We start from the raw sequence: 24,960 nt of genomic DNA, 5'->3' as shown, positions 1-24,960 counted from the left end.
ACGGGACTAAGGCGTGGGCCCACACCAGGTTTGAGTAACCATTCCCTACTTTGCCCCTGCAGGCCTAGGGATGGAAAGGGCTCCCCATTTTTTTTTTAAGATTTTATTCATTCATTTGACAGTCAGACATCACAAGTAGGCAGAGAGGCAGGCAGAGAGAGAGGGGGAAGCAGACTCTCCACTGAGCAGAGAGCCCGATGTGGGATTCGATCCCAGGACCCTGAGATCCTGACCTGAGCTGAAGGCAGAGGCTTAACCCACTGAGCCACCCAGGCGCCCTCCGTTTTTGTTTTTAAAGATTGTATTTATTTGAGATAGAGTGAGAGACAGAGCATGCTTGTGTGCGTGCACACATGAGTGTGGAGGTGCTCAGAGGGGCAGGGAAAAGCAGGCTCTCCACCCAGCAGGGAGCCCAACAGACTGCTCAATCTCAACACTCCCCCCATCATGACCTGAGCCTAAAGCAGACAGTAAACCGACTGAGCCACCCAGACACCCTGAAAGGGCTCCTCCTGATGTTAGCCCGCCAGTGATGCGCCAACCTAGGTGACCCCTTGAACCTATCTACAACCCCATGAACAACCCTTGTATTGAACTCCTTTCGAACACTCAGCCTGATGGGAATGGGACCTTCGCTTGTGCTGGGTGGCCCAGATGTGCTGGGAGTTCTATGTGGGGCCCGCAGCCCAGAGCCACATCCAGTGATGCCCGGAGGCCCAGTCCTGACAGGGTGTGGGTGTCAGGGCGTGGGCACAGCCCATCAGCCCTGGACTGAGCCTCAGGGACAAGAGGGGTGAGTGCTGTTAAAGAGAAAACTGCAGGCCCCTCAGACCAAGTCCCCAAACCAGGGCTTGATCCCCAATCTAATTGCGGTTTCAACCTCCGCCAGAAATGTGGTCTTAACCGGTCCGTCGGGAATTCTTGATGAGCGCCACGGAGTCTGCCACCCGCTGCTCTCCCACCACCCCCCAAAGAAAGAAGAGGTCATCTGCATGATAAGACACTTGGCTTTGCCCACCCCCCCAAGCCGGGAGGTCTAGAACAATCCTTTTCTTTTGCTAATGACTTTCCTGCTTCTACAGTCCATCTAAAGAAACCCTCCATCTGGTCCTAGTCCTTGGAGCTCCCCTCCACTCAACAGGTGGAGTGCTGCCCAATTAACCAAGTGTTTAATTAAGCCAATTAGAGCTTTACATGTTACTCAGCTGAATTTGCGTTAATTACCAATACTACAAGAGAGGCCCTGGCCATCCCTTTCCACCCAGCACCTGGCCCCTTTCTTCGCTTCAGAAGGCAGAAATGCCACATACTCACTCTCCCCTGTGTCCTTCGCCCGAGGGCAAGGGCCTTTGTCCAGGCCCAGCCAATCAAACCTACCCTCTCTGGAGTTCACTCGGGGGCTGGGGACCAACGGGCGGCAGGACTGCTGGGAGCCTGGTTCGTGGGGGCGGGCCTCCTGCAGTGTCTGGGCCTACTGGGAGGAGCACAGAGCTGTGATTTGGGCTGGAGGCAAACTGTGTGGCTCTGTGTCTTGTCCTCTAACCTCCTTGGTGGCTCTGGCAGCTACGCAAGTTCCTTTTTAGAAATTTGCCTTCTTTGGGGCGCCTGGGTGGCTCAGTGGGTTAAGCCTCTGCCTTTGGCTCAGGTCATGATCTCAGGGTCCTGGGATCAAGCCCCGCATCAGGCTCTCTGCTCAGCAGGGAGCCTGCTTCTCCCTCTCTCTGCCTGCCTCTCTGCCTACTTATACTCTCTCTGTGTCAAATTAACAAATAAAATCTTCAGAAAAAAAAAGAAGGAAATTCGCCTTCTTTGATTAAGTTGGGCAGAGTCCTGTTTCCTGCGACTGACAGAGGAGTTGTCCCCAGGGACGGCAGGAGGTGTCCAGACTGGACATTCATCTGGTGGGAGCTAAAGAAATCCAGCTAGGATGAAAGGAAAGGGCTCTAGCTAACCTGGCAGGCTGAAGCCCCCATTGGGGGTGTCGTTTAATACAGAAGAGATGCTCTTTGGGACACCTGGGTGACTCAGTGGGTGAAGTGTCTGTCTTCAGCTCAGGTCATTATCCCAGAGTCCTGGAATCGAGTCCCGCATCAGGCTCCCTGCTCAGCAGCGAGCCTGCTTCTCCCTCTATCTTCTGCTCCCCCTGCTTGTGCTATATAGAAATAATATATAGAAATTATATATATTGTATATAATATAATATATAAATAATATATACAAATATTATATACATAAATATATAAATATAAATAATATATATAATTTATATATAAAATGTATAAATAAAATCTTTTAACAAAAGAGAAAGACAGAGAGAGAAGCTCTTAGTCTCTGCTTCCTGGCACCAGACCTTCTAAAAAACTTGGAATGTACTGTCTTTTGGATGCTAATGAGAAGACTCCCCTACAAGAAAAGGCATACCCCAGATGGGTTCAGGATGGGGGTGAGGAAGCAGGTCACCAAAAAGACCAAGACAGGAATAGAGGGTAGAAACTTCCAGGCCGAACTGGGGAGGTGGGGAGTGGAGATTTCACTTCTATCAACCAAAGGCCAATGTGTTTTTTTTGTTTGTTTGTTTGTTTGTTTTTTAAAGGTTTTATTTATTTATTGGACAGACAGAGATCACAAGTAGGCAGAGAGGCAGGCAGAGAGAGAGGAAGGGAAGCAGGCTCCCTGCTGAGCAGAGAGCCTGATGCGGGGCTCCATCCCAGGACCCAGGACCCAGGACCCAGGACCCCGGGATCATGACCTGAGCCAAAGGCAGAGGCTTGTACCCACTGAGCCACCCAGGCACCCAAGAGCAAATTTTCTTTCCTTTCAAAAAGAAAGTTTTAAGTCAAGACATTGTTTTTTCAAAATTCGAATCCAATGATTTTATGCTCTAAGTAACTTGGTTTCTAGGGGTTTTGAAGGTAAAGTCTCCTGGTACCCCAGTTCTCCTACACCCATCCTTAAACTTGGCAAAGTGCTTCCGTAAGAAACCTCCATCAAACCCCCTACCTAGTGAATTCAGGGAGCTTCCGGAGCTGGGAAAGCACAAGCCCTTGGTCATCCTAGAAGCTTGCCCTCCCCTCAATACCTCGCCCTATGGCCTCTCTTCTGTTTGTTTGTTCCTGAATTGTATCCTTGTTAATAAACTGGTTAATGTAAATAAAGTATTTCCCTGCGTTGTGAGCCAGTCCCGAAAATTACTGAAGCTGAGGAGGGGGCTCATACCTGACGTATGGGCACCCGGTAAGAAGTTACAAGTGGCCCCCTAGAGACTTGTTGCTAGCACCTGAAGTAGGGTCGATCCTGTGGGACTGAGCCCTCCACCTGTAGGGCCTATACTCCCTCAGGAGTCGGTGTCCAAATTGAGTTGAATTGTTGGACAACTAGCTGGTGTGGGAGAGTCAGAGAAATCATCATTGGTGTGAAACTCCCACCAAATATAGGGTCCGAGGTGAAGTCAGAAAAGAAAACACCACAGGTGGCCCTTCACGTGAGGGATCCACTGAGGACTGAGGACGGGGTATGGGGAGGCCCAGGGCTTCCCCTGACAACAGTGCGCAAAGGGCCTCAGAAATGCCCCCAGCATCAGGTGGCTGCTTCCAACAGCGCCAAACAGCTTGAAGAAAGAGAACAGGGTCAGATTCTTAGCTGCTGTGTGTCCTGGCACAAAAGACTCTTTCTCCGCTTTGCAAAGGAGCCTCCTGTTTCTTGCGGCCCATGGGGCTACGGCAGCCCATCATCAAACCCGCAGGCTGATTCTGTGGCTTCCCGGTTAAATACTGATTGAATTCAGAGCCTCCTTAAATCTTTGAGGGGAATGCTAGGCACTGCTCCAGACAGAGCACGGAGTGTGCACAGCGACACCGGGAAACACTCCACAAGCTCACGTCCAGTGGCAATTGTCATCTTCCTTGACCCGCTGGCGTCACCCGACATGGCAGGCCACTCCACTCCCCACACTGCTCCTTCCCATAGCCCTCTTCTGGCTCTTCATGTCAAGCTGTAATGTGGGCTCCCCAGGGCTCAACCCTCAGGTGTCATTTCTTCCCTATTCACCTTCCCCTTGAGCGCTTGTTCAGTGTCATACCTTAAAGCGTTGTCTATGCACTGATGATGCCATTTCTTACCTCTGGCCCAGGCCTCACCTCCAGACGACAAGAAGCAACTGTCCCCTCAATGCCTCCCCTTGGGTATCTCTGGCATTAAATCCGAATGCGCCTTCACTTGATCTGTGCACCCCCCAGCACCACGCTGCCCCCTGCAGCCCTTCCCATGACCCCAGCGGTGACCTCACCCCTGGGCATGGCCTGTTTCTCATATGCCTTCATCCAAACCAGCGGCCAATCTTGGCTCTACCTTCACACTTTAGGCAGAATCCGACTATTTCTCAAGAGCCCCAACACCAACGTCAAGTTCTCTTGCCCAGATTGTCACGGTGGCCTCTGGACAGGTCTCCTGGCCTCCACTCTGCCCCCCTGAAGTCCATTCTGAAGTCAGCAGCAGCCAGAGGGACCTTTTAAAAATGTTCATCAGATCAAATCACTTGGCTCAAAGTAGCCTCCTGTTTCCAAGGTCCCATATCGCCAGCACCTCATGACCTCTGACCTGGTCTTCCTCCTCCTCACTCCTGCTTCTGCAGCTCCCCAGAGTCCCCTAGGTTCCTGGAACTTACCCAGCACAGCCTGCCCTCAGGGTCTCTCATTGGCTGTGGAAAATGCTTCCCAGCCTCCTGCTAGCTTTCGGTCACCTTCCAGTGAGGCCTTCGTACACTGCCTGTCCCAGCGTCCTGGGAAGTGATTCTCTCTCTGATTTTTTTTTTTTTTTTTTTAAAGATCTTATTTATTTACGGAGCGCCTGGGTGGCTCAGTGGGTTAAGCCTCTGCCTTCGGCTCAGGTCATGGTCTCAGGGTGCTGGGATCAAGCCCTGAATCAGGCTCTCTGCTCAGCGGGGAACCTGCTTCCTCTCTCTCTCTCTGCCTGCCTCTCTGCCTACTTGTGGTAGATTTTATTTATTTACTTGACACAGAGAGAGAGAGAGAGATATCACAAGTAGGCAGAGAGACAAGCCCCACGCTGGGTGTAGAGATTACTTAAAAATAAAATAAATAAAAAGATGGATTCCAGCATGTCTGGAGGTCTTATTACCAAGTCAAACTCAGAGGGGAAGGCTTACATATCAAAGGAATTGTAAGACTTTGTTACTTTACCTTGGTCACAATATGAAGAGTATGTGTGAGAAAGGAACCAGGTCCGGGTCCAAGGAGGTAAGAACCGAAGTTTAGATGGGGCTGAATTTATCAACACAGGTGCATCTGCCAGAAATCTGGGGTTCCGTTGTGCTGGCTTGAGCTACAAGGGGTCGTTCTGTGTGTCTATTTGGCCAGAAGGAAAGCTGAGTCTCACTAAATGCAATTGAGATGCCGAAAGTTCCCTGGTCTCATGTAGAGGAAAGAATCCAAAGCCTCAGAAAGATGCGCTCATTCATTGAAAACAAATGTTAGACTGAGTTTCTCAGACGGCTCACCCAGAGATACGCCCTTCTCTGTCGCTTAGAAGCTCGTTGCTGAGGGGAACGTCTTTCAGAAGTTTGTCTGCCTGGCTTAAACAACAGAAAGTTCTTGTCTCTTGGTTCCGGAGCTGAGGTGCTGGCAGGGCCACGCTCTCTCTGAAGGCACTGGGGAATCTGAACGAGGGCCCAGCCTACCACAGCACCACCTTACCTCAACTCAGTACATCTGCAAAGATGCTATTTCTTTCTTTTTTCTTCTTTTTTTAAGATTAATTTTATTTATTTGAGAGACAGCATGAGTGGGAGAGGCAGAGGAAGAGGGAGAGAATCACAAGCAGACTTGGTGCTGAGTGTGGAGCTCCACGGGGGACTTGATCTCACGACCCTGTCATCCCCACCTGAGCTGGACACTTACCCAGCCGCACCACCTAGGCGCCCCCAAAGATTCTATTTCTAAATAAGGTCACATTATGAGGTATCAGGGGTTAGATCCTAAATGTCTGAATTTTTTTGTAGGGGGGACACAATTCAACCTTTACTTACTAGGCAACATAGTCACTGTTCTCCATGTGGGGGATTCTTTTTTTTTTTTTTTTTAAGATTGTATTTATTTATTTGAGAGAGAAAGAGAGAAAGAGAGAGAAGGAGGGAACACAAGCAGGGGGTCAGGGAGAGGGAGAAGCAGGCTCACCATGGAATAGGGAGCCCCATGCAGGGCTCAATCCCAGTACTCTGGGATGATCTGAGCCAAAGGCAGAGGCCTAACGACTAAGCTGCCCAGGTGTCCCCTTTTTTTTATTTTAAAGATTTATTTAGGGGCGCCTGGGTGGTTCAGTGGGCTAAAACCTCTGCCTTCGGCTCAGGTCCTAATCCTGGGCTCCTGGGATCGAGCCCCGCATCGGACTATCTGCTCAGCAGGGAGCCTGCTTCCCTTCTTCTCTCTCTGGTTGCCTCTCTGACCACTCATGATCTCTCTCTGTCAAATAAATAAATAAAATCTTTAAAAAAAAAATAAAGATTTATTTATTTGAGAGAGAGAGCGTATGCACACACACTCACAAACCGGTGGAGAGGCAGAGGAAGAGAATGCCAAGCAGACTCCCCACTGAGCTCAGAGCCCGATGATGCAGAACTCAATCCCAGGACCCTGCGATCATGACCTGAGCTGAAGTCAAGAGTCAGATGCCCAACTGACTGAACCATCCAGGCGCATCCTCTATTTTTCACTTTTTAAAAAAATAGTATTTTATTTATTTATTTGCAGAGAGATCACAAGCAGGCAGAGAGGCAGGCAGAGAGAGAGGGGGAAGCACACTCCCTGCTGAGCAGAGAGCCCGATGCGGGGCTCGATCCCCGGACCCTGAGATCATGACCTGAGCTGAAGGCAGAGGCTTAACCCACTGAGCCATCCAGGCACCCCTCCATTTTTCACTTTTAATAGTTTTGTTCAAACAACAACATGCCCAGCCCCACACATGACTGATCTAAGCCAAACATGCCAACACTTCCTTTGCCAAGTGATCATTGTATTTTCTTTTATTAATATATAGTATATATTTGTTATATAATAAACCTAACTCAAATGTTGCTGAAACCTATGTTGTTCTTTTTTAAGATTTTATTTTTAGGGGCGCCTGGGTGGTTCAGTGGGTTGGGCCTCTGCTTTCGGCTCAAGTCATGATCTCAGGGTCCTGGGATCGAGCCCCGCACTGGGCTCTCTGCTCAGCAGGGAGCCTGCTTCCCCTCTCTCTCTGCCTGCCTTTCTGCTTACCTGTGATCTCTGTCTGTCAAGTAAATAAATAAAATCTTTTAAAAAAAATTTTATTTTTAAGTAATCACTACACCCATTGTGGGGCTCGAACTCACTGCCCCGAGATCAAGAGTCACGTGCTCCACTGACTGAGCCAGCCAGACACCCCTGCTAAAGCCTATGCCTTTGGAACAGCATTTCTTTCTATCCAAATGTCCTCTGACCCTAACATCCAATGATGGTCATTGTTTCCTAGCAACCCAAAATGCTATACAATTTTTCAATACGACGAAATATAATCCCTCTTCCTATGGCTATGGTAGAACGTTGAACCTGAAGAAAAATTCTCGTAGTGTTAGATCTTATTCCTTCTGCTGTTGCTTTGCTATTAGAAGTCTTTAACATCTTCTCCCAAAAGTGCTGAGGCCTCTCAGGTCAGATGTCCACCCAGGACCTCAGTGTCCAGAGACGGGGGGAGGACCATCAAGCTGTCCCCTAATCTTGACCACCAGGAAGACCATCGCAGCTGAAATTGCGCTGAACTTGGGGGTGAAGGCCAGAGGTTTCTGTCACTGATCGTGACACAATTGGGTAAGGCAGAGCCATAGCTACTGGCAACACCGGACCTGACAGAAGCAGCCCGGCCACAGCTACCTCCATCCCGACACACTGGGAGAGATGCAGATGGGCAGCCAACATGTCCAGCCCCATCGTGTCCACCGAGGAGCAGCCTTGCGACTTACCCTCCAACAGCCTGGCCCCAGCGCAGGAAGCATGCAGAGTCCAGTGAAGTCCTGGACCAGGGGAAAGGGAAAACCCTGCCTGTCACCATCTTCCCCAACCCAAAGGCAGGCAACAAAGAAAACAGGGCAGAACCAGCCAACACGCTCCCACTCACAACGCCCTGCCACCCCTCTATCCTTGACCCAGCCCCTGGTTCCATCCGCTCCCCAAAGATGCCACGATCTGGAACCCATAATTTCCCCTTAACGGTCCTCCACCTCAGATGCCCCTTCACACATCTGCTTCCTGCTCAGGGGCGAGGACCCAGAATCCTACTAGGTTGGCCCAGAGAAAACTCGGCCCTGTCCCTGCCCATGGGCACCAGGCCCAGGACTCACTCCAGGACAAGACAGCTTCCTCTCCAGAGAGGGGTAGGCATGGAAGTGGGGGCTGGACCGAAGATCCCAACACAGACCTATGAGAGACCTCAATGTGGGAGTCTTCAGAACCAGCTGAAAATACCTCAGAAATGGAGAGATGGCCACAAGCTACAACCTTAGATTCTCATTTTTTTTTTTTTTAAGTACGCTCTAGGCCCAACATGGGGCTTGAACTCACAACCTGGAGATCAAGAGTCACATGCTCTACTGACTGAGCCAGCCAGGCGCCCCAATTTTTTCTTTAAGTATTTATTGCAAAGAATGCTGGACACAGTGTGATGTGCAGCTGAGATCCACCAACCATCACCCATTCCAGGGAGAATGGGAAAATGTCTTTGACACAAGCACATGTGTCTTCAACACAAATGTTTTGACACGAGAACCGTCATGGATAAAACCTGGCAGCCAACCAGTGGGTGGCTGCCCATGCAGAGAACACTCCAGGCAGAGGCAGAGGGGTCTGCCCCAAGCGATGCCATGCCCCCAGACTTCCCTCTGCCCAATCCCAGTCCTCGTAACACTCTGGGTCCAGCAGCTCCCGACTGCCCTCGCTGGTTGTGCCTCGCTGGTCGTGCCTCGGCCAGCTGGTCCTGGAGAGGTGGGGACATCTCAACGTACGTGGTGCCAACCAAAGAGACCCACCAAGGCCAATAAGCAAGCATGTCCAAGTGACCAAGTCATCGAAACTCTGGGGGACATGGAAACAAGGACTGTGGTCCCCATGTCCCAAAGGCAGTGGCATGGTCCTCTGGTCCTGACTTCAGGGCTAGGGGCTCTGGCAGTCGTAAGTCCAGAAGCTCCTGCCCCAGCCCTCCACCAGGTCTGTCCACGGCCACTGCAGTGCACAAGGCTGAGATGACCAGCCGGGGCGGGGGCACAGGTTCCCCCTCAGTGGCAGGTGGTACCTACAGGCTACAAAGCCCCAGGAGGCTGGGAAAGATGGGCTATTCTGCCAGGAAGTTTCCAGGTACAATGTGGGCTCAGAATCCCAGACCAGGACCCACTTGTGGACAGCAGGGCCTCCGACTACAGATCCAGACACCCCCTCACGCAGCTTCTCAACTTGCCAGCCATGCCTCCTGCCCAGAGACAAGGTGGAGCCAGGACCCCCTGGCCAGCCTGCCTCCCTGGGCCCAAAGGAACTCAGGGGTGTATGACAGATGGCAGCCCCCCGGTGTGGTTCTCACACCAGGCTCCCACACACGGGAAGCCGAAGCTGTGCCATGCTGGGAAAATCCTCCCCTGGGCAGGGTGCCCCCCCACCTTCCTGCCGGTCCCCTGCTCGGTCTCACAGGCGGAGGGCAGCGAATGCCAGGACAGGCTTGTTTCTCTGAATGGTTCACAGCAAATGCATTTCTCGGCCACTAGGCTCCGCTCCTGTGTAGACACAGCGGTGACGGGCAGAGGTAGCAAGGGGGGCACAGTAAGGGACGGAGAGGCGGGATGGCAGCCTCTTCCTCGAGCACCTGGGTCGGCACAGGAAAGGGAGTTCACATGACCACCCCGACTTCATGTCCTTTCACCGGGACAGCCATGGGGCAGGGGTGGCTTGGGCTGCCAGCTCCCCCAAATGTTCCAGCGTATGCACGGTCAAGAAGGGGGACCACAAGGGCCGCACCCCCTGCGGGCTTTTGCTGAAGTGAGCCCACGGCGTTCACGAGCGGCTCCGACACGCCGGCCGGGCCTCGGCGGCTCTCCGGTTCCCGGCGGGGCAGGACGGAAGGGGCACCCCCGGGGCAGATCCAGTCTGGCCAAAGCTTTACAGCAGCCCATCGGGCACGGCGCCTAACCCTGTCACCATCGATGAGGAATCAGGGGGACCAGTGCATGGCCTCTGGGATGTTCCAGCAGAGAAACTGTCACACGGGCCAGGGGGCCTGTCATGACCGCACCTGCAGAGCTCAATATCTGCCTGGGGGTGGCAGTGGAGGAGACACGGTCACTGGTGAGCAGGGACCGTGACGAGGGCTTCCTCCGGTGGCCTCGAGATGTCTACATTCTGCAAAACACACACACAAAACACAGAACGTTCACTCTGTGGCCAGAACAGATGGACACCCGCTGTCCTGCTGTCTACTTTACTCATCACTGCAGTCTTCTGGGTTCACATACTCCCCCTCCCAGAGCCCTGGCTGTTGGACTCCAACCCCCAAACTTCCCTAAGAGCGAGGTGCCCAGGAGCCTCTCCACAGGTGACTGGGTGGACCAGCACAAGAAGTCAAAGGCAGGGGAGGAAGGTGCTTGGGTCCTGCTGGCTCCTCGCTCACGGGACCGGCAGTGCCCAGAACGAGGCCATCCCACCTCCTGCCTCAGATGTGAGACAACTGGGAGGGAACAGTGGCTGGGGGCTCAAATCCTCACCAGTGGGGGCAGGGAAGGGCACCCCACTCCTGGGGGTGCCCACCTCCTGGTCTAAGTCTTGGTGGGCAGGTGTCTGATAAGGCCCCAGGAGCCTGCGTACCCCTCCTCGTCTGCGGCCTGCTCTGCCCTCTCAGCGCCGGGGCGCAGGGTGCCCTGGACCTCCGAAGCTGGCAGCTACAGACGGGCCTCACCCAGCCACAAAGACCAGCCCCTTCCATGGCCTGCGGGGCTCAGGCCTGAGGGATACGGGGCCTGACACTTTCCTCAGCTCCATGAGACGGTCCTATGAGTCCCCCAATCCTGGTGGCCCATCTTCTTGATTGTGGGCCCTCACAACCAGCACCTGCTGAAGCAGGTCACCTGAGGCCACCGTGATGCGCCCGGACTCACAGGGAAGAAGAAATGGCCCCCAGGGGCCCACCTCTGGGTTTGCTGAACCAGCCACTGCAAGGGGAGGGACAGGTGTGACTCTGATGCAGGATGGGGCAGGCTTCTTGGGGGCCCCTTTCCCATCTCAGTTTGCTCCCAAGAATGGGCTAGGGCCCGGAAATCCTGCCATCTAAAGGGAACCTGTGGTCAGTGGAAGTTGGCCTCTTGGAAGCCAGCATGCAGAGGAGGGCAAAGGGGCTGCCAGGGAACCTATGGGTCCCACCCTATAGATGTTCAGCCCCCAGTGCCTGCCAGGTCCAGGGGCTTCTCTTACCATCACCCTGTCAGAGAGGGCCCACCGCCTTCTGGACTTCCCTCAACACAAAGGACACCTGTTAGGACATGCCTTCCCCAGTGACCTATGGGGGCCAGAGGGGGCCTGCAGCAGAGTCTCAGGACAAACAGGGAAGAGGCCGGCACGGTGGATGGTCCCAGTGAGGGGGCAGCACCTTAAGAATATCTACACATCTCTGCCAGTGGGGATCAAAGCCAAGGGGCTGCAGGTGAGCAGCCCAAGTTGTGCACTTTTGGCAGGGACCCAGAGCCCCCCATACCCCCTTATGGGGGGCAGCAGACACAACGGAGACCCCAGGAGCCTTCTTGGTGCACCCGACTCCGGGAATGGGATCCAGAAGGGCCAGTCCAGCCCTTGGCCTCAGTGGAAGAGGTAAGCAATGTGGCAGAGAGACCTCCCATGGACATGGAAAGGGGTTCTAGGCAATGGTTCGAGGCGCTTCTATCTTAAACAAGGCACTGGGGGAACATAGGGTCATGAACCGCTCTGTAGCAGGACCATCTCTATCCAGCACCAAACACACTCTTAAACCTGTAGAGCCCTTTCCCCAACAAAAAGCACATACCATTTTAGTTTTTAAAGGTGCTTGAAGTTGGAAAGGATGCCCATGAGGCCTGAACTTAGAGGGGATCGTGGAAGAATCTCCACCTGTCCCCTTGTAGGCCTCCTGCTTCTTTCCCAGCTGAGGCTCCCTCTCCCGCTGGCTCAGACCTCTATGGTAGGGCTGCTGGGAAGTGCTGGGTCAGGCACTTCCTACCCTGGTGGCCCAGCTCCAGGGACTTCCCCACTCCCAGGGCAGCCCCCTTGGGAAGGCCTGGTCCAGAGCCATGACCTTGCCCTGACAACAAGACAGCAGGCTTGGCACAGAACTCAAGTTCTCTCTGGCAGGCACCCCAGCTGGCCCTGGGCCTGGGAGATGCTGTATCTGGATACCCCTGGGAATAAGCTCACCACCCCAGCCGTAACCCTGCTGCTACCTGAGGCCTGTCCCGGTGCGTGTTCACAGCCATCACATTCAGGAATATGGACTCCACTTTACAACCTGCCAAAGGGAAGATGTAAATCCATTTCCCCTCCTGGAGCCGTAGAGGGTAGAGGCTTCTCTCGGGTGGGAGCCCTGGGTATCAGAGAACAGGCAGCCATTCTCAGCCTCACCTAGTCCTCCCACCTGAGGCAGCTTTGGGGAGCACGCGAGGAAGGACGAGGCACACCTCAGTCCTGTGTTTATCATGTGCAGCCTTGGTGAGAAGCCCAGACACCCAGGAGGGCTTCACTGAGGACATGAGCTGTCCACTGCCAGGGCAGAGCCGTCTAAACAGCCCCAGGCCTGAGCTCCACATGTTACCGATCCGTGAGCCTCCAGGGCCCCTGAACCATTCATACACCAAGCCACAAACACAAGGCCAAATCCACATCACACCAGGGGCTCTGTGCAATGGGCACGGGGGGGATGGGCACACAGGGGCCGGACATCAGCTGTCGCTGGGCTTTCTGGTCGTTCTCCCAAGGACACGACCCCCTGGGGGGTGCCTCGTAGCATGTGCTCAAGGTGACGAGCTGAGACCCAGGAGCTTAGGAGGTGGCCTGAAGTCCCTTGCAGGCATAATGAAAGGCAGAGGTGGGGCTCAAATGAGTCCGCCCTCAAGATACTCTGAATATTTTAAGGCCCAGGTCCTGGGAGCCGTCGGGGTTTCAGAAACAAACAGAAAAGCCCGTCATGCGGGCGGATGATGGTTAAGGATCGCTGGAAAGGCTCAAGTGGCCACAGAAATTAAAACCAAAAAAAAAAAAAGGAAACTGGGAAAGGCAGTGAGTAGACAGTAGACAGAGGAAGAATGAGTCCCTAAGCCCCTAAGGGGATTTTCAAGGGATCTGTAGAAACATCATGGAGCCCCGTGGAAAGCCAGTGTCTGGCAAGCAGGCCAGTGTTCCAGAAGCTTCCTTACCGTAAGCCACAGGGGTCAGCTTCAGGACGGTGTGCAGTGGACACTTGAGGTAGGGCAGCTGCTCTGTGGACACAGATGGGCAGGGCTGGCACACCAGGGACGCTCACATAACAGTCCCTCTGTCTCTCGCACATATACACACCCCACCTCCCTGGGGGCCGGCCCGTACCTGCCGCCTTATCAAGGAAGTAGGCCAGGAGACAGCGCATCACGGCCTGGTGACAGATGACCAGCACATTCTCTTGCCTCTCCAGCTCCATGATGACAGGCTCGAGGCGCTGGACCAGGTCCTCGTAGGACTACAAGGACAAGCAGGAAGGGTCCCTCAGGCCCTGCTCCAGCGGTAGTGATGGAAATGTTCTTGGTAGCAGGCTACCTCCTCCCTCCCAGGACCCTCAAAGTTCGGGGAGGCTATGGCTAGATATCCTCCAGCCTGGCACCCCGGGGGCATGGGCAGGGGGGGTCGGCAGCTCCGGGCTAGGGCCTGTCACTATAGGACAGTGAGATGTCCAGCTTTGAGAGGGAAGCTGGGAGGGGAGAAGAACTGGCAGTCTGGGAAAGAGAATGCATCCTCTAGCCCAGGGCCAGGTCCCAGCAGGACTGGAGGGCCGGGCTGGGCCTCAGGCTGCCAGCCAAAGGGGGCCATCTCCCTGCCTACCCACAGGGACCCCAGGGGAACCCCCAGCTGCTGGAAAGTAGGACTGGGAGTAGAGATGCAGCGTCCTTCCAGCCCACGGCAAATGGAACACACAGAGAGAACCATGGGGGTGGGAGGAGCAAAGACCCCCAGAACTTTCTGGAACATGACCCATCAGCATGCCTGAAGGCCCAGGAACAAAGATCCTCATGGCCGAAGTGCCCTGGGCCTCCCCTGGGTGCTGTGAGGTAGCCTATGAGGGAGCCCTTGGACCAACCTGTGGGCCCTAAGGTGTACAGACTTCCCCTGGAGATCAAGCCCTCTTTGCACACACTGAGCAGGCCTTCAAAACATTCAAAACACAGCCTTAAGCTGGAGCCGGAAGTGCCCCTCTCCGCCCCCCCGCCCCGACCAGGCTGACAGGGAGCAATGCCCCTAGTTCCTGGGGAATCCTAGATCCTAGTAACTGTAATTTTCCTATTTCTCCTGCTGTATTCTCAACTCTGAACAGGCAACTGCTTTGCTTCTTTCTATGGTTATCTGGGTTAGTTTTAAATCTGAGCTTTGCTTCACAGTACGATGTAGGGAATAATTAATGCTCCCCGGAGCCTTACTTTTCCTGAAGATAGTCTAGCAAGGGGGGCCAAGAGCCTGGCACCTGGGGTGGGGGGCAGCTTCTGCAGCTGTCCACGTATGTGCGTACATATGTGAGCGTCTGTAGGGGTATCTTTATCTGGCCACTGTCCCAGGCCACCTCCCGGAAGTGGGAGATACCCAAGTCAAAGGTGACCGACTTCTGACCTGGGCCCTGGGCTGAGGCAGGAGCCAGTCTGAAGGAAGGTGTCTGAGCACATGGCTTCTTGTGGCCACGACTCAACTGAGGAAGGTCTTCCTAGCCTGTATTCAGGGCCCTGTGTCTGGAGTCATGGGGAAGGCATGCATGATCCCTGTGATACCCTGGGGAAGGGGAAAGGCAAAGATGTGGAACATCGGAGAGTAGGAATCTAATGAGTCTCAGAGTTGGGAGTCCCGTGCAGCCATGTCCATCTACCGCCGAAGGTGGGTGGGGACCGTGGCCTGGGTACCATGGAAGGGAAGTGGCATAGATGACACACAAACCCAGCCTGGCCAAGTTCTGAGGTCACGCCCCACCTGCTGCCCACGCAGCCTCCAGAGTCCCCCAGGGGCCTTGGGGCAGACGGCAGGGGGCAGCTGGGGCTAAGCCCCCATATCCCACCTACCTCCCCCTTGGGGTACCGGTACCGGTACTTGTCCTGGTCCCGCAGGGCAAATTCCAATGGATAATGATCTTGAATTTCTTCGTAGGTCATCTCCTCACAGACACCCTAAGGAGATACGAAAGTCGTCACATCTCCCATGCCAGGTCCGGGGATCAGCCCTGTGTCGGGGACGCGGGGGAGGGCAGGCAGAGGGGACCAGGTTTACGGGGCATTTCCTGGGCTACGGGGGCTCTCCCAGCTTGGAGCTTAGAATCCCTCTGGAAAGAGCAGGCTTGTGGGGACACTGACCAAGGGGCAGCCCCTCGTCTGTAAAGAGCTACCACAACAGTCTTTTTCATCCATCCAGTTTACGCCATAAAAAAAACAGGAATGTTAACTATGTGTCTTTCCTTGTGTCTTTTGTTCTCTGTGCTGTAGAAATATGTATTCTGAGTTATGGACTGTCGTACAAGCCATAAAGCAAGATTTCACTTCTATCCTTCGACACACACACACACACTCACACATAGTGTAGATTACCTTCTATAAATGCTATTTTTAAGAAAAAAATCCAGCAAAGAACACTGGTTCTCAACACAATAAGTGTGGTTTAAGGGCCCCAAGAGGGGAAGAAGCCATAAAATGTTCTAATAAAAAGTTGCTGGCCTCTGCCTTTGTTCTAAGTTGTTTTCTAGGCCAAGCCTTGGGGCAAAGGTGTCTATTAAGAAGGAAAGGCCAAGAGAAAAACTTTTAGTTATAAATGTCTGTATGGGGGGGAAAAAAAAAAAGAAGAAAGATCTCAAATCAATAATCTGATCTTCCACCTTAAGATACTGGGAAAAAGAAGAGCAGGCTAAAGGCAGAGCAAGCGGAAGGAAGGAAGTAATAAAGACCAGAGCAGAAAGGAACGTAACAGAAAACAGAAGACAGAGAAAAACAATGGAAGCAGAAGTGGGTTCCCTGATAAGATGAACAGAATTCACAAACCATAGATTGACAAGAGAAAAAGCTCCAGTCACTATGATCAGGCATCACAGAGGAACAGGACTACCAAGCTTCCAGAATGAGAACAGACTCTAAGGGGCTACTGTGAACAACTCTGTGCCAACAAATGAGATAACTTATGTGAAATAAGAAAATTCCGAGAAAGACAAACCATCTTTGTTGAGTCAGATGTGCCCTTCGTGAAAGAGACCATCAAGTCCTAATGCATGGTACCTGTGAGCGTGACCTTATTTAGAAGTAGGGTTTGGGGGCATCTGGGTGGCTCAATCAGTTGAGTATTGGACTCTTTTTTTAAAAAAAGATTTTATTTATTTATTTGTTAGAGAGAGAGAAAGAAAGCACAGGCAGACAGAATGGCAGGCTAGAGGCAGAGGGAGAAGCAGGCTCCCTGCTGACCAAGGAGCCCGATGTGGGACTTGATCCCAGGATGCTGGGATCATGACCTGAACCGAAGGCAGCTGCTTAACCAACTGAGCCACCCAGGCGTCCCGAGTATTGGACTCTTGATTTTGGCTCAGGCCATGATCTCAGGGTTGTGAGACTGAGCCCTGTGTCGGGCTCTGTACTCAGTGCAGAGTCTGCTTGAGATTCTGTGTCTCCCCTTTCCTCTGCTCCTCCCCCAGCTCACACGTGCTCTCTCACTCTCTTTCTAAAAGAAATAAAACACATTTTAAAAAAGATTTTATATATTTATTTGACAGAGAGCGAGAGAGCACAAGAGGACGAGTGGCTGAGGGAGAGGGAAAAGCAGACTTGCCTCTGCGCAGGGAGCCTGACCCAGGGCTTGATCCCAGGACCCCAGGATCGTGACCTGAGCTGAAGGCATACGTTAACCAACTGAGCCACCCAGGCACCCCTAAAACAAATAAAATCTTTAAAAAAAAAAAGAAAGAAAGAAAAAGAATGGGGCACCTGGGTGGCTCAGTGGGTTAAAGCCTCTGTCTTCAGCTCAGGTCATGATCTCAGGGTCCTGGGACTGAGCCCCGCATCAGGCTCTCTGCTCAGTGGGGAGCCTGCTTCCTCCACTCTCTCTGCCTGCCTCCCTGCCTACTTGTGATCTCTGTCTGTCAATAAATAAAATCTTAAAAAAAGAAAAAGAGTCTTTTCAGATGTAACCAAGTAAATGAGGTCACCAAGAGTGGGCCCCAGTCCACTGACTAGACGTCCTTTCAAGATGACCAAGTGAAGACACAGAGAGACACACACAGGGAAGAGGGCCATGCGAGGACAGAGATTGCAGCTGTAAATTAAGGAATGCCGAGGGCTGTTGGCAAGCACCAGATACTATGGCAAAAATATGGGCATTGAGGGGGCGCCTGGGTGGCTCAGTGGGTTAAAGCCTCTGCCTTCGGCTCAGGTCATGATTCCAGAGTCCTGGGATTGAGCCCCACATTGGGCTCTCTGCTCAGCAGGGAGCCTGTTTCCCTTCCTCTCTCTCTGCCTGCCTCTCTGCCCACTTACGATCTCTGTCAAATAAATAAATAAAATCTTTAAAAAAAAATATGGGCATTGATAGTGATTCTAGTAAAGGCTCAGATGGAAGTGAAGCATGGTAGAGAGAGCTTCTATCATCTTAGAAATACATATATCCTCACGAGCATAATAGAAATACAAACGTTGGGGTTCGTATTTCTGGGATTTCTGGGAACCTGGGAGGGTCCATTGGTTAAGCAGCCAACTGGAGACTTCAGCTAAGGTCATGATCTCGGGGTCCTGAGATCGCGCCCCATACCGGGTTCCACGCTCAGCGGGGAATCTGCCTGAGATTCTCTCTCTCCCTCTTCCTCTGCCCCACTGCCCTCACTCATGCTCTCTCTCTCTCTCAAATAAATAAATAAATATTTTAAAAAAAGAAAAAAGAAAAAGAATATGAATGTGAAAGGTACTTCTGGTGAGGCCTCAGAAGGAAATGGAAATGGTAATTTACTGGACACTAAAGAAAAGGCGATCTTTGTTAGAAAATGGCAGAGAGCTTGCTGAAGGATGTTCTACTGTTGGTAGGTTATTTTTTAAAAAAAAGGCAGATGATAGCAAGAGTTGGTAAGGATGCAGAGAAATCACACCCCTCAGGCACTGCTGGTGGGAACATACAAGGCTGCGGCCTGGCAGTTTTCCGCAAGGTTAAATACAGAGTTTACCATGTGGGCCCGCAATTCCACTCCTCCGTATACGCCCAAGAGAAAGGACAATGTGTCCACACAAAAGGCTGCACACGAATGTTCACAGCAACATCATTCCTAGGAGCCCCCAAATGCATATCCCCCAAAAGCCCATCAGCTGAGGACTGGATATGTTGTATGGGGTATATCCGTCCAACAGGATATGGGACAACATAACGGGATGAAGCTCAGACACTTGCTACCACACACATGGACCTTGAAAACATGCTAAGTGAAAGAAAAAAAACACTAAGTCACACACACAAAAAATCGCATAGTGTATGATTCCATTTATATGAAATATCCCCACTAGGCCAGTCCACGAAGACACAGAACAGATGAGTGGTAGCCTCCAGCTGGGGGGAGGAATTGAAAGGAAATGGAGGGATGGGGTCAGGGTTGCTTTTTGGAGCAATGCAATGTTTGAGATTAATTGTGGTTGTGGTTGCAGAGCTGTGTGACTATACTAAGAACCACTGAATTGTACGCGTTAGGTAGGTGAACCAGATGGTATGTGAATTATTTCTCAATAAAGATGGTATTTAAAAAGAAAGAAAGAAAGAAACAGATAAGGCCGTGAATTGTGGACTGAACTAAGGAAAAAAAAAACACACCCCAGTGTTGAAACAGAAGGCTAGCCCAAGGCTGTTTATCAGAACCCAGGAAAAGAACAAAGATAAACACAGAAGAATGATGACTCGATCACAGATATTAGGAAAACTGGAAAGATAGAGAAGAGAATTCACCAGCATCTAGGAAAATAATCAGATTAACTACAAAGGGAATAAAAGAAACAACTGGGGTGGCCTAAGGCTTCTGTGTGAAGCCCAGTGTTAGAGCCGGGACTGAGTCCCTGCAGGGCGCGCCCCGGTGGAAACATGGCCGCCGGCCTCCATGACTCCCAGCAGTCCCAGCTGATGGGAGCCTACAAGGTGGTCAAAGGAGCTACAGGAGGGTCACAAAAAGTGCTTACCCTTTTCAAGAGCTCACCAGTTCTCCCCCAAACTCCCTCCTTCCACTCAGTAGATAAATGTTTAGTGAGTCCCTACCGTGTTGGACACAAGGAAGACTCAGTTCCTGCCCTCACGTGACCCAGAACCCCTCCCAGGGGCCGGAAACCCAGAATGGTTCTGGACGCTTGTCTTCTTCGCTGTTATCACTTTTTTCCCCTTTCCTACATGTTGGTTCCTTGCACCTGGTCCAGTTCCGACCACAGGGCGGGCTGGCATAAATAGGTGAATAAATGCGTAAAGGGCCTGCAGATCCCTCCACTCCTCTTTCTTGCTTGGCTGCTAGCCACATTCCAGGTGTCACCTTACCATTCTAGTGTCACCTGGAAAGGTGCCACTGAGGGCACCTCTCACTGGTCTCCCTTCTCCAGCCTGTCCCCCTTCCTCACCCCCAACAACCGGTTCTCTACGCCAGCTGGGGTGACCTTTCTACAGTTCAAATCTGCTCTCATTACCAGCCTGCACTTCAGGCAACGGTGGCCTTGCCTGTTTCAGAACAGCCCTGCAGGGAGAGCAACTGGAAAAGCCAGACAGAAAAAAAAAAAAAATTAATCTGCTTGATATTATCATAGAGCAACAAGGCGGAGAGGCCGTGAGGGGCCGAGGTCTTGGAGAAAAGGGAAGCCCAAAGATAGAAACCTGGTACATGGCATCATTTCTCCTTTTTGGGGTTCTGTTGCTTTGAAAGTGGTTAACTGCCAGCTGGGGGTGAGGGAGATCGGTGAAGGTGGTCCAAGGGTACAAAATTCCAGTGATAAGATAAATAAGTCTTGAGACATCTGGGTGGCTCAGTTGGTTAAGCTTCTGCTTTCAGCTCAGGTCACAATCCTGGGATCATGGGATTGAGTCCCGCATCAGTCTCTCTGCTAAGCAGGAAGCCTGCTTCTCCCTCTGCCTGCTGCTCCCCCTGCTTGTTCCCTCTTTCTCTCGCTCTCTCTCACACACACACACAAATAAATAAAATCTTAGATTATACATACATAAAAAAAGATAAATAAGCTTTTGGGATATAACATACATCATGGTGACTGTAATTAACAATACTTTGTCGTATATTTGAAAGTTGCTGAGGGGCGCCTGGGTGGCTTGGTCAGTTAAGCATCCACCTTTGGTTCAGATCATGATCCCGGGGTCCGGCACTGAGCCCCAGGATTGAGTCCCGCATTGGGTTCCCTGCTCAGTGGGGAGTCTGCTTCTCTCTCTTCTCCTCCCCACCACTCGTGCTCTCTCACTCTCTCTCAAATAAATAGACAAAATCTTAAAAAAAAAAAAAAAGAAAGAAAGTTGCTGAGAGATCAGATCTTAAAAGTTCTCCTCACACACACATAAAAAATGAATAACTATGGCCATTGACAGACAACTTATTTTTGTCATTTCGTAATCTATAACTCTACCAAATCCTCGTGTTGTGCACCTAAAAGTAACACACTGTTACACGCCGATCATATCTCAATAAAATCGGGGTGAGGCGGGGAGGAGGAGAAGCCAAACAGGAAGTAGGGACTGAGTGGACAGAAGCCTGGCCGAGCTGGCGGCCATGTTGGGCTGAGGGGCCAGAAACAGAAGCTTGGGCCCACAAGGCTTCCCATCAGAACCTTACAGGCCACATTCTAGGAGAAGGAGGAAGACCTGAACATTGATTGCCCTCTACGAAGATCAAAACGCAGCTTAGCAATTGCTCTATGTCTGAGTCGACTACGGTAACCCACCCCAACTGGCTGCCCAAAGTGAAAGTTAATCCTCTGGGGAGAGCAACATTCACCTGGGCCTAAATTATGTCCAGCACGGTTCATCCAAAACATCCAGCTCCCAGTCAAACATTGGGAGCGTATCCAGAATTCATAAAGAACTCCTAAAAACCAGGGCAGACAATCCAGTCTGGGAAGAAAAAGAACGAAAGACCTCACAAAAGATACCCAAATGGCCAAGAAACAGACTAAAAAACGACCATAATTAAAATCGTGTGATACTGTAAATCATACTTAATATAAAAGTAGATGAAATAAATCAACAGGGAAAGACAGATGGGTGCTTATAGGTAAGTGAGTTAACTGGGGAGATCGGTTTTTAAGGCTTATGTTGGAACACTAGAAGAAATTTTGGTTGGTCGAGATAGTTAAATTCAAGAGAAGGAAAGTGGCGGGGGGGATCCAATCCCTAAAAACTGAAGGAAAGAGAAGGAGAGAGCTGCCCCAGGGCCTTGGCACAGTCGCCCTGGCTGAGCTCTGCTGAGCCCAGGAGCACCGAGCGGCAGAGGGTGGGGGCAGTGAGGGTCTGTGGGGATGGTGAGCAGATGGGGATAGTGAACGCCGGGCAAGGGAGGGGCAGGGACTGCAGCGGAGGGTGGGGGCACCGAGCAGCAGAGGGCGGGGGCACTGGGGGCATCCAGCAGCGGCAGGCGGGTGCACTGGGGGCACTGAGCAGTGGAGGGCAGGCATTGGGGGCACCCCGCAGCAGAGCGCGGGCACTGAGGGCACCCAGCAGTGGAGGGCGGGGGCACTGGGAGGGCAGCAAAGGGCATCTGATTACCGCGTCGATCTCGTTGAGGACCTTCCACTGCTCGTACGGCACACCCAGGGCCTCGGCTGTCTGGATGGTCCTCTTCATCTGGCTCGTCCAGACCTTCAGGTCCTTTATGTTCTGATCACGGATGAACTGGGCCAGACTTCTGGCAAACTGAAATGCATCAGAAACAAATTCAGACTCACAGGCCCAAGGCAGCCCTTCAAAGGACCACAAAGCCATAGGGCACAACAGAATCATGCCACCCAGCCTCAGAACAGAGAACTGACCTCCTGCGAGCACCCACACCCGCGAGCGCTCTCGTTACACGTTCTCACCAGATGTTCCGAATTCCAGCTTTGAAGCATTATGCCCCTCGCCATCGCCCACCTCCCAACCGGATGGCCCGGACCACATGGCCTCCCCACAGAGGCCTGAGCATCTCCCCCAGACTGCGGGGCAGCCATCAGCTGCATTGCAGGGAGTTGGGTCACTCCCATAACAGCATGCCTTTCCAAGGAAAGGGGCTCAGCTGGTGACAGCTCACATGGAAGCCAGAGATCCAAGTGTGGTGCTTGGTGACTTCCCCTACATGATAGGAACATTCCAGACTGAATGAAGGTCATCCACCTTGATTACACATGAGCTACGAGAGCTGGAGCCAGGCCCGTTGAACACATGCATACATGCACCCAGCTGCCCACGGCCCCCCACCCACCCCTGAGCAGGCCAGCGCACGCGCACACACATGCACTGACCTCCCTGCCCCGGGGGGACAGGCCCGGGTCCCCGCCAATCCGGCCCTTGAGGTTGAGCTCGCTTTCCCCGTGTCGGCAGAGGTAGATGGAGCGGGGGGTCACGTGGATGTTCATGAGGTAGTACACGATGCGGCTCTGGATGTGGTCGGCCACGCGGTTCACCACGTAGCTCTGCCCCACGTCCATGATCTTGATGTAGGACAGATCCCTTTCCAGAGAGAAGGGCGACAGAGACAGGTGAGTGTGACTGCGACCCCGAGGGCTCAGCCTGCCAGCCACACAGCTGTGTGCTCCGGACCAACAGGCTTGAGTGACACACGGGACGGGCAGCGGGTGTGCAAGTGAAGGGATGAGGAGGGAGCAACACAGCACGTGGGACATCCAGACAGACCCCGTGAGAGGTGCTCAACACTTATTGTGTTTCCAAAAGGTGACATCAAAAGGGTCAGTCATACACATTGTGGCTGTCACCCCAGCTCTGTGGCCCCCAGGCCCCACTTGCCTACCTCTGAGCTCTTAACGCACAGTCTGTAAGGTGAAGAAGAGAGAGTTTTTTCCAGGCCTGACCTTGGGGTAGCTGGCAAACCTTCTTCACCTCCGCTCCCCTGGCCAGCCACTCCTGGACCTGCCTCTCCTTCCCCCAGGAAGCCTGCTCCTGTACCCCAGCTCAGCCGCTTCCCTTGCTCACTCAGGCTGGGCAGCGGGGTGGCTGGGAGAACACGCTCACTCGTCTGTTTATGTTTGCTGGGTGTTGGGGAGGCAGCAGGAGGAAAGGCGGGGTTTCTCGGGCATCGTGCTCTGGGTTGGCCTGGGGAGGCCGTCTGAAGGTTCTTAGCTGAGTTCTCACTGTCTGGCCCAAGGGCCTGGGTTTAGGTTTAGGGTTGTTACACAAACACCAATAAAAACAGCAGCAGCATCAACTGAGGAATCCGACAGGAGCGCTCCATCTGACTAAGCCCCTCTCGTGCGGTCACGTCACAGAACCACAAGAACCACTGTTTTGGGGTGACTGGAGAAACACAAAAAACCACAGAGGCCCAGGCAGTGGGTGCCGACTGGCCTGAGCTGGCCACAGACACTCAATCAGTGTAGGAACTGTTACGTAAAGACGCCCAGAAATCATCTCTCTTCCAAGCGCCTGTTCCCCCTGGTTTGTACGCACGAGATGTTCTCATATGATTATACAGGACCCATGCCCACGTTTATATCCCAGACGTTCAGGTAATGCTGCATAACTTACCCTGTCGCCTGTGTCTTGGCTATGATCTGTGACTATGCAATACTTTACCAGGGGCCACAGTGTTACTGACTTCAGTGTTACTGACTTACCCCCGGCCCCCACTAGGCTGTTACACAGAAGCTGGTGAACTATGGCTAACAAGTCAAATTTGGCCCACAGCCTGTTTTTGTAAATAAAGTTTTATTGGAATGGGAGTCATGCCCATTTATTGACGTATTGTCTATGTCTCCTTTGCACTACAAGGGCAGAGTTAAATAGCTCAACAGAGACTGTTCCCAAAGCCTAAAATATTTGCTACCTGACCCTTTACAGATAGAGTTTGCTACTGTAAAAGCCTTAACTGCATGCCCCTTACGGGTGTGAAGACCCTTCCCCACCCAACACTTACTTTTGCTGGGTTTGACATTCCAGAAGGAGTCTGTGGAGCTAACCAGCACAGGCCACTGCCAGCTGTATGTAGACAGGATCTGGGCGCTCCCCCCACCCCCACCGCCTCAAAACACAAACTGTGCACTCACAGAACATGAAATGTTTGCAAATGCCCTGCGGGAAGGCCCTTCACACAGAAATTAGGCTTGATTTTATAAGAGAAGAGCAGAAAATTCTTTCTTCCTTTTTTCTTTCTTTCTCCCTCCCTCCTTTCTTTTTATTTTTTTAAAAAGATTTTATTTATTTATTTGACAGACAGAGATTACAAGTAGTCAGAGAGGTAGGCAGGGAGAGAGAAGGAAGCAGGTTCCCCGCTGAGCAGAGAGCCCGATGTGGGGCTCAATCCCAGGACCCTGAGACCATGACCTGAGCCGAAGGCAGAGGCTTTAACCCACTGAGCCACCCAGGTGTCCCCCTTCCTTTCTTTTTAAGCAAGCTCTATGCCCAATACAGGGCTTGAAGTTATGACCCTGAGATCAAGAGTCGAATGGAATAACAGAAAATTCTGACTTGCAGAGCCTCACATAAGGTAATAGGGGTTCTGCAAGTCACCTCT

At 52.2% G+C, this 24,960-nt stretch overlaps 1 protein-coding gene across 2 annotated transcripts in view; it reads right to left on the bottom strand.

Moving 5' to 3' along the window:
- Window positions 1–9,722: 9,722 nt before the first annotated feature.
- Window positions 9,723–24,960, bottom strand: part of PFKFB4 (6-phosphofructo-2-kinase/fructose-2,6-biphosphatase 4) — a 33,416-nt gene continuing 18,178 nt past the window's right edge. For both annotated transcript variants that reach the window (XM_044253629.1, XM_044253628.1), the window contains exons 8-14: window positions 22,736–22,943; window positions 22,005–22,151; window positions 15,323–15,427; window positions 13,614–13,743; window positions 13,445–13,507; window positions 12,476–12,540; window positions 9,723–10,412 (exon numbers count right to left, since the gene is read on the bottom strand). In XM_044253629.1, coding sequence (XP_044109564.1) covers window positions 10,353–10,412; window positions 12,476–12,540; window positions 13,445–13,507; window positions 13,614–13,743; window positions 15,323–15,427; window positions 22,005–22,151; window positions 22,736–22,943 — 778 coding nt within the window. In that variant the 3' untranslated portion in view covers window positions 9,723–10,352. The remainder of the gene's footprint in view (window positions 10,413–12,475; window positions 12,541–13,444; window positions 13,508–13,613; window positions 13,744–15,322; window positions 15,428–22,004; window positions 22,152–22,735; window positions 22,944–24,960) is intronic.

The sequence above is a fragment of the Neovison vison genome, chromosome 6 (assembly GCF_020171115.1).
Source record: "Neovison vison isolate M4711 chromosome 6, ASM_NN_V1, whole genome shotgun sequence".
NCBI lineage: Eukaryota > Metazoa > Chordata > Mammalia > Carnivora > Mustelidae > Neogale > Neogale vison.
The sequence above is the reverse complement of the archived record's forward strand: the minus strand, read 5'-3'. Positions and strand labels throughout refer to the sequence as shown.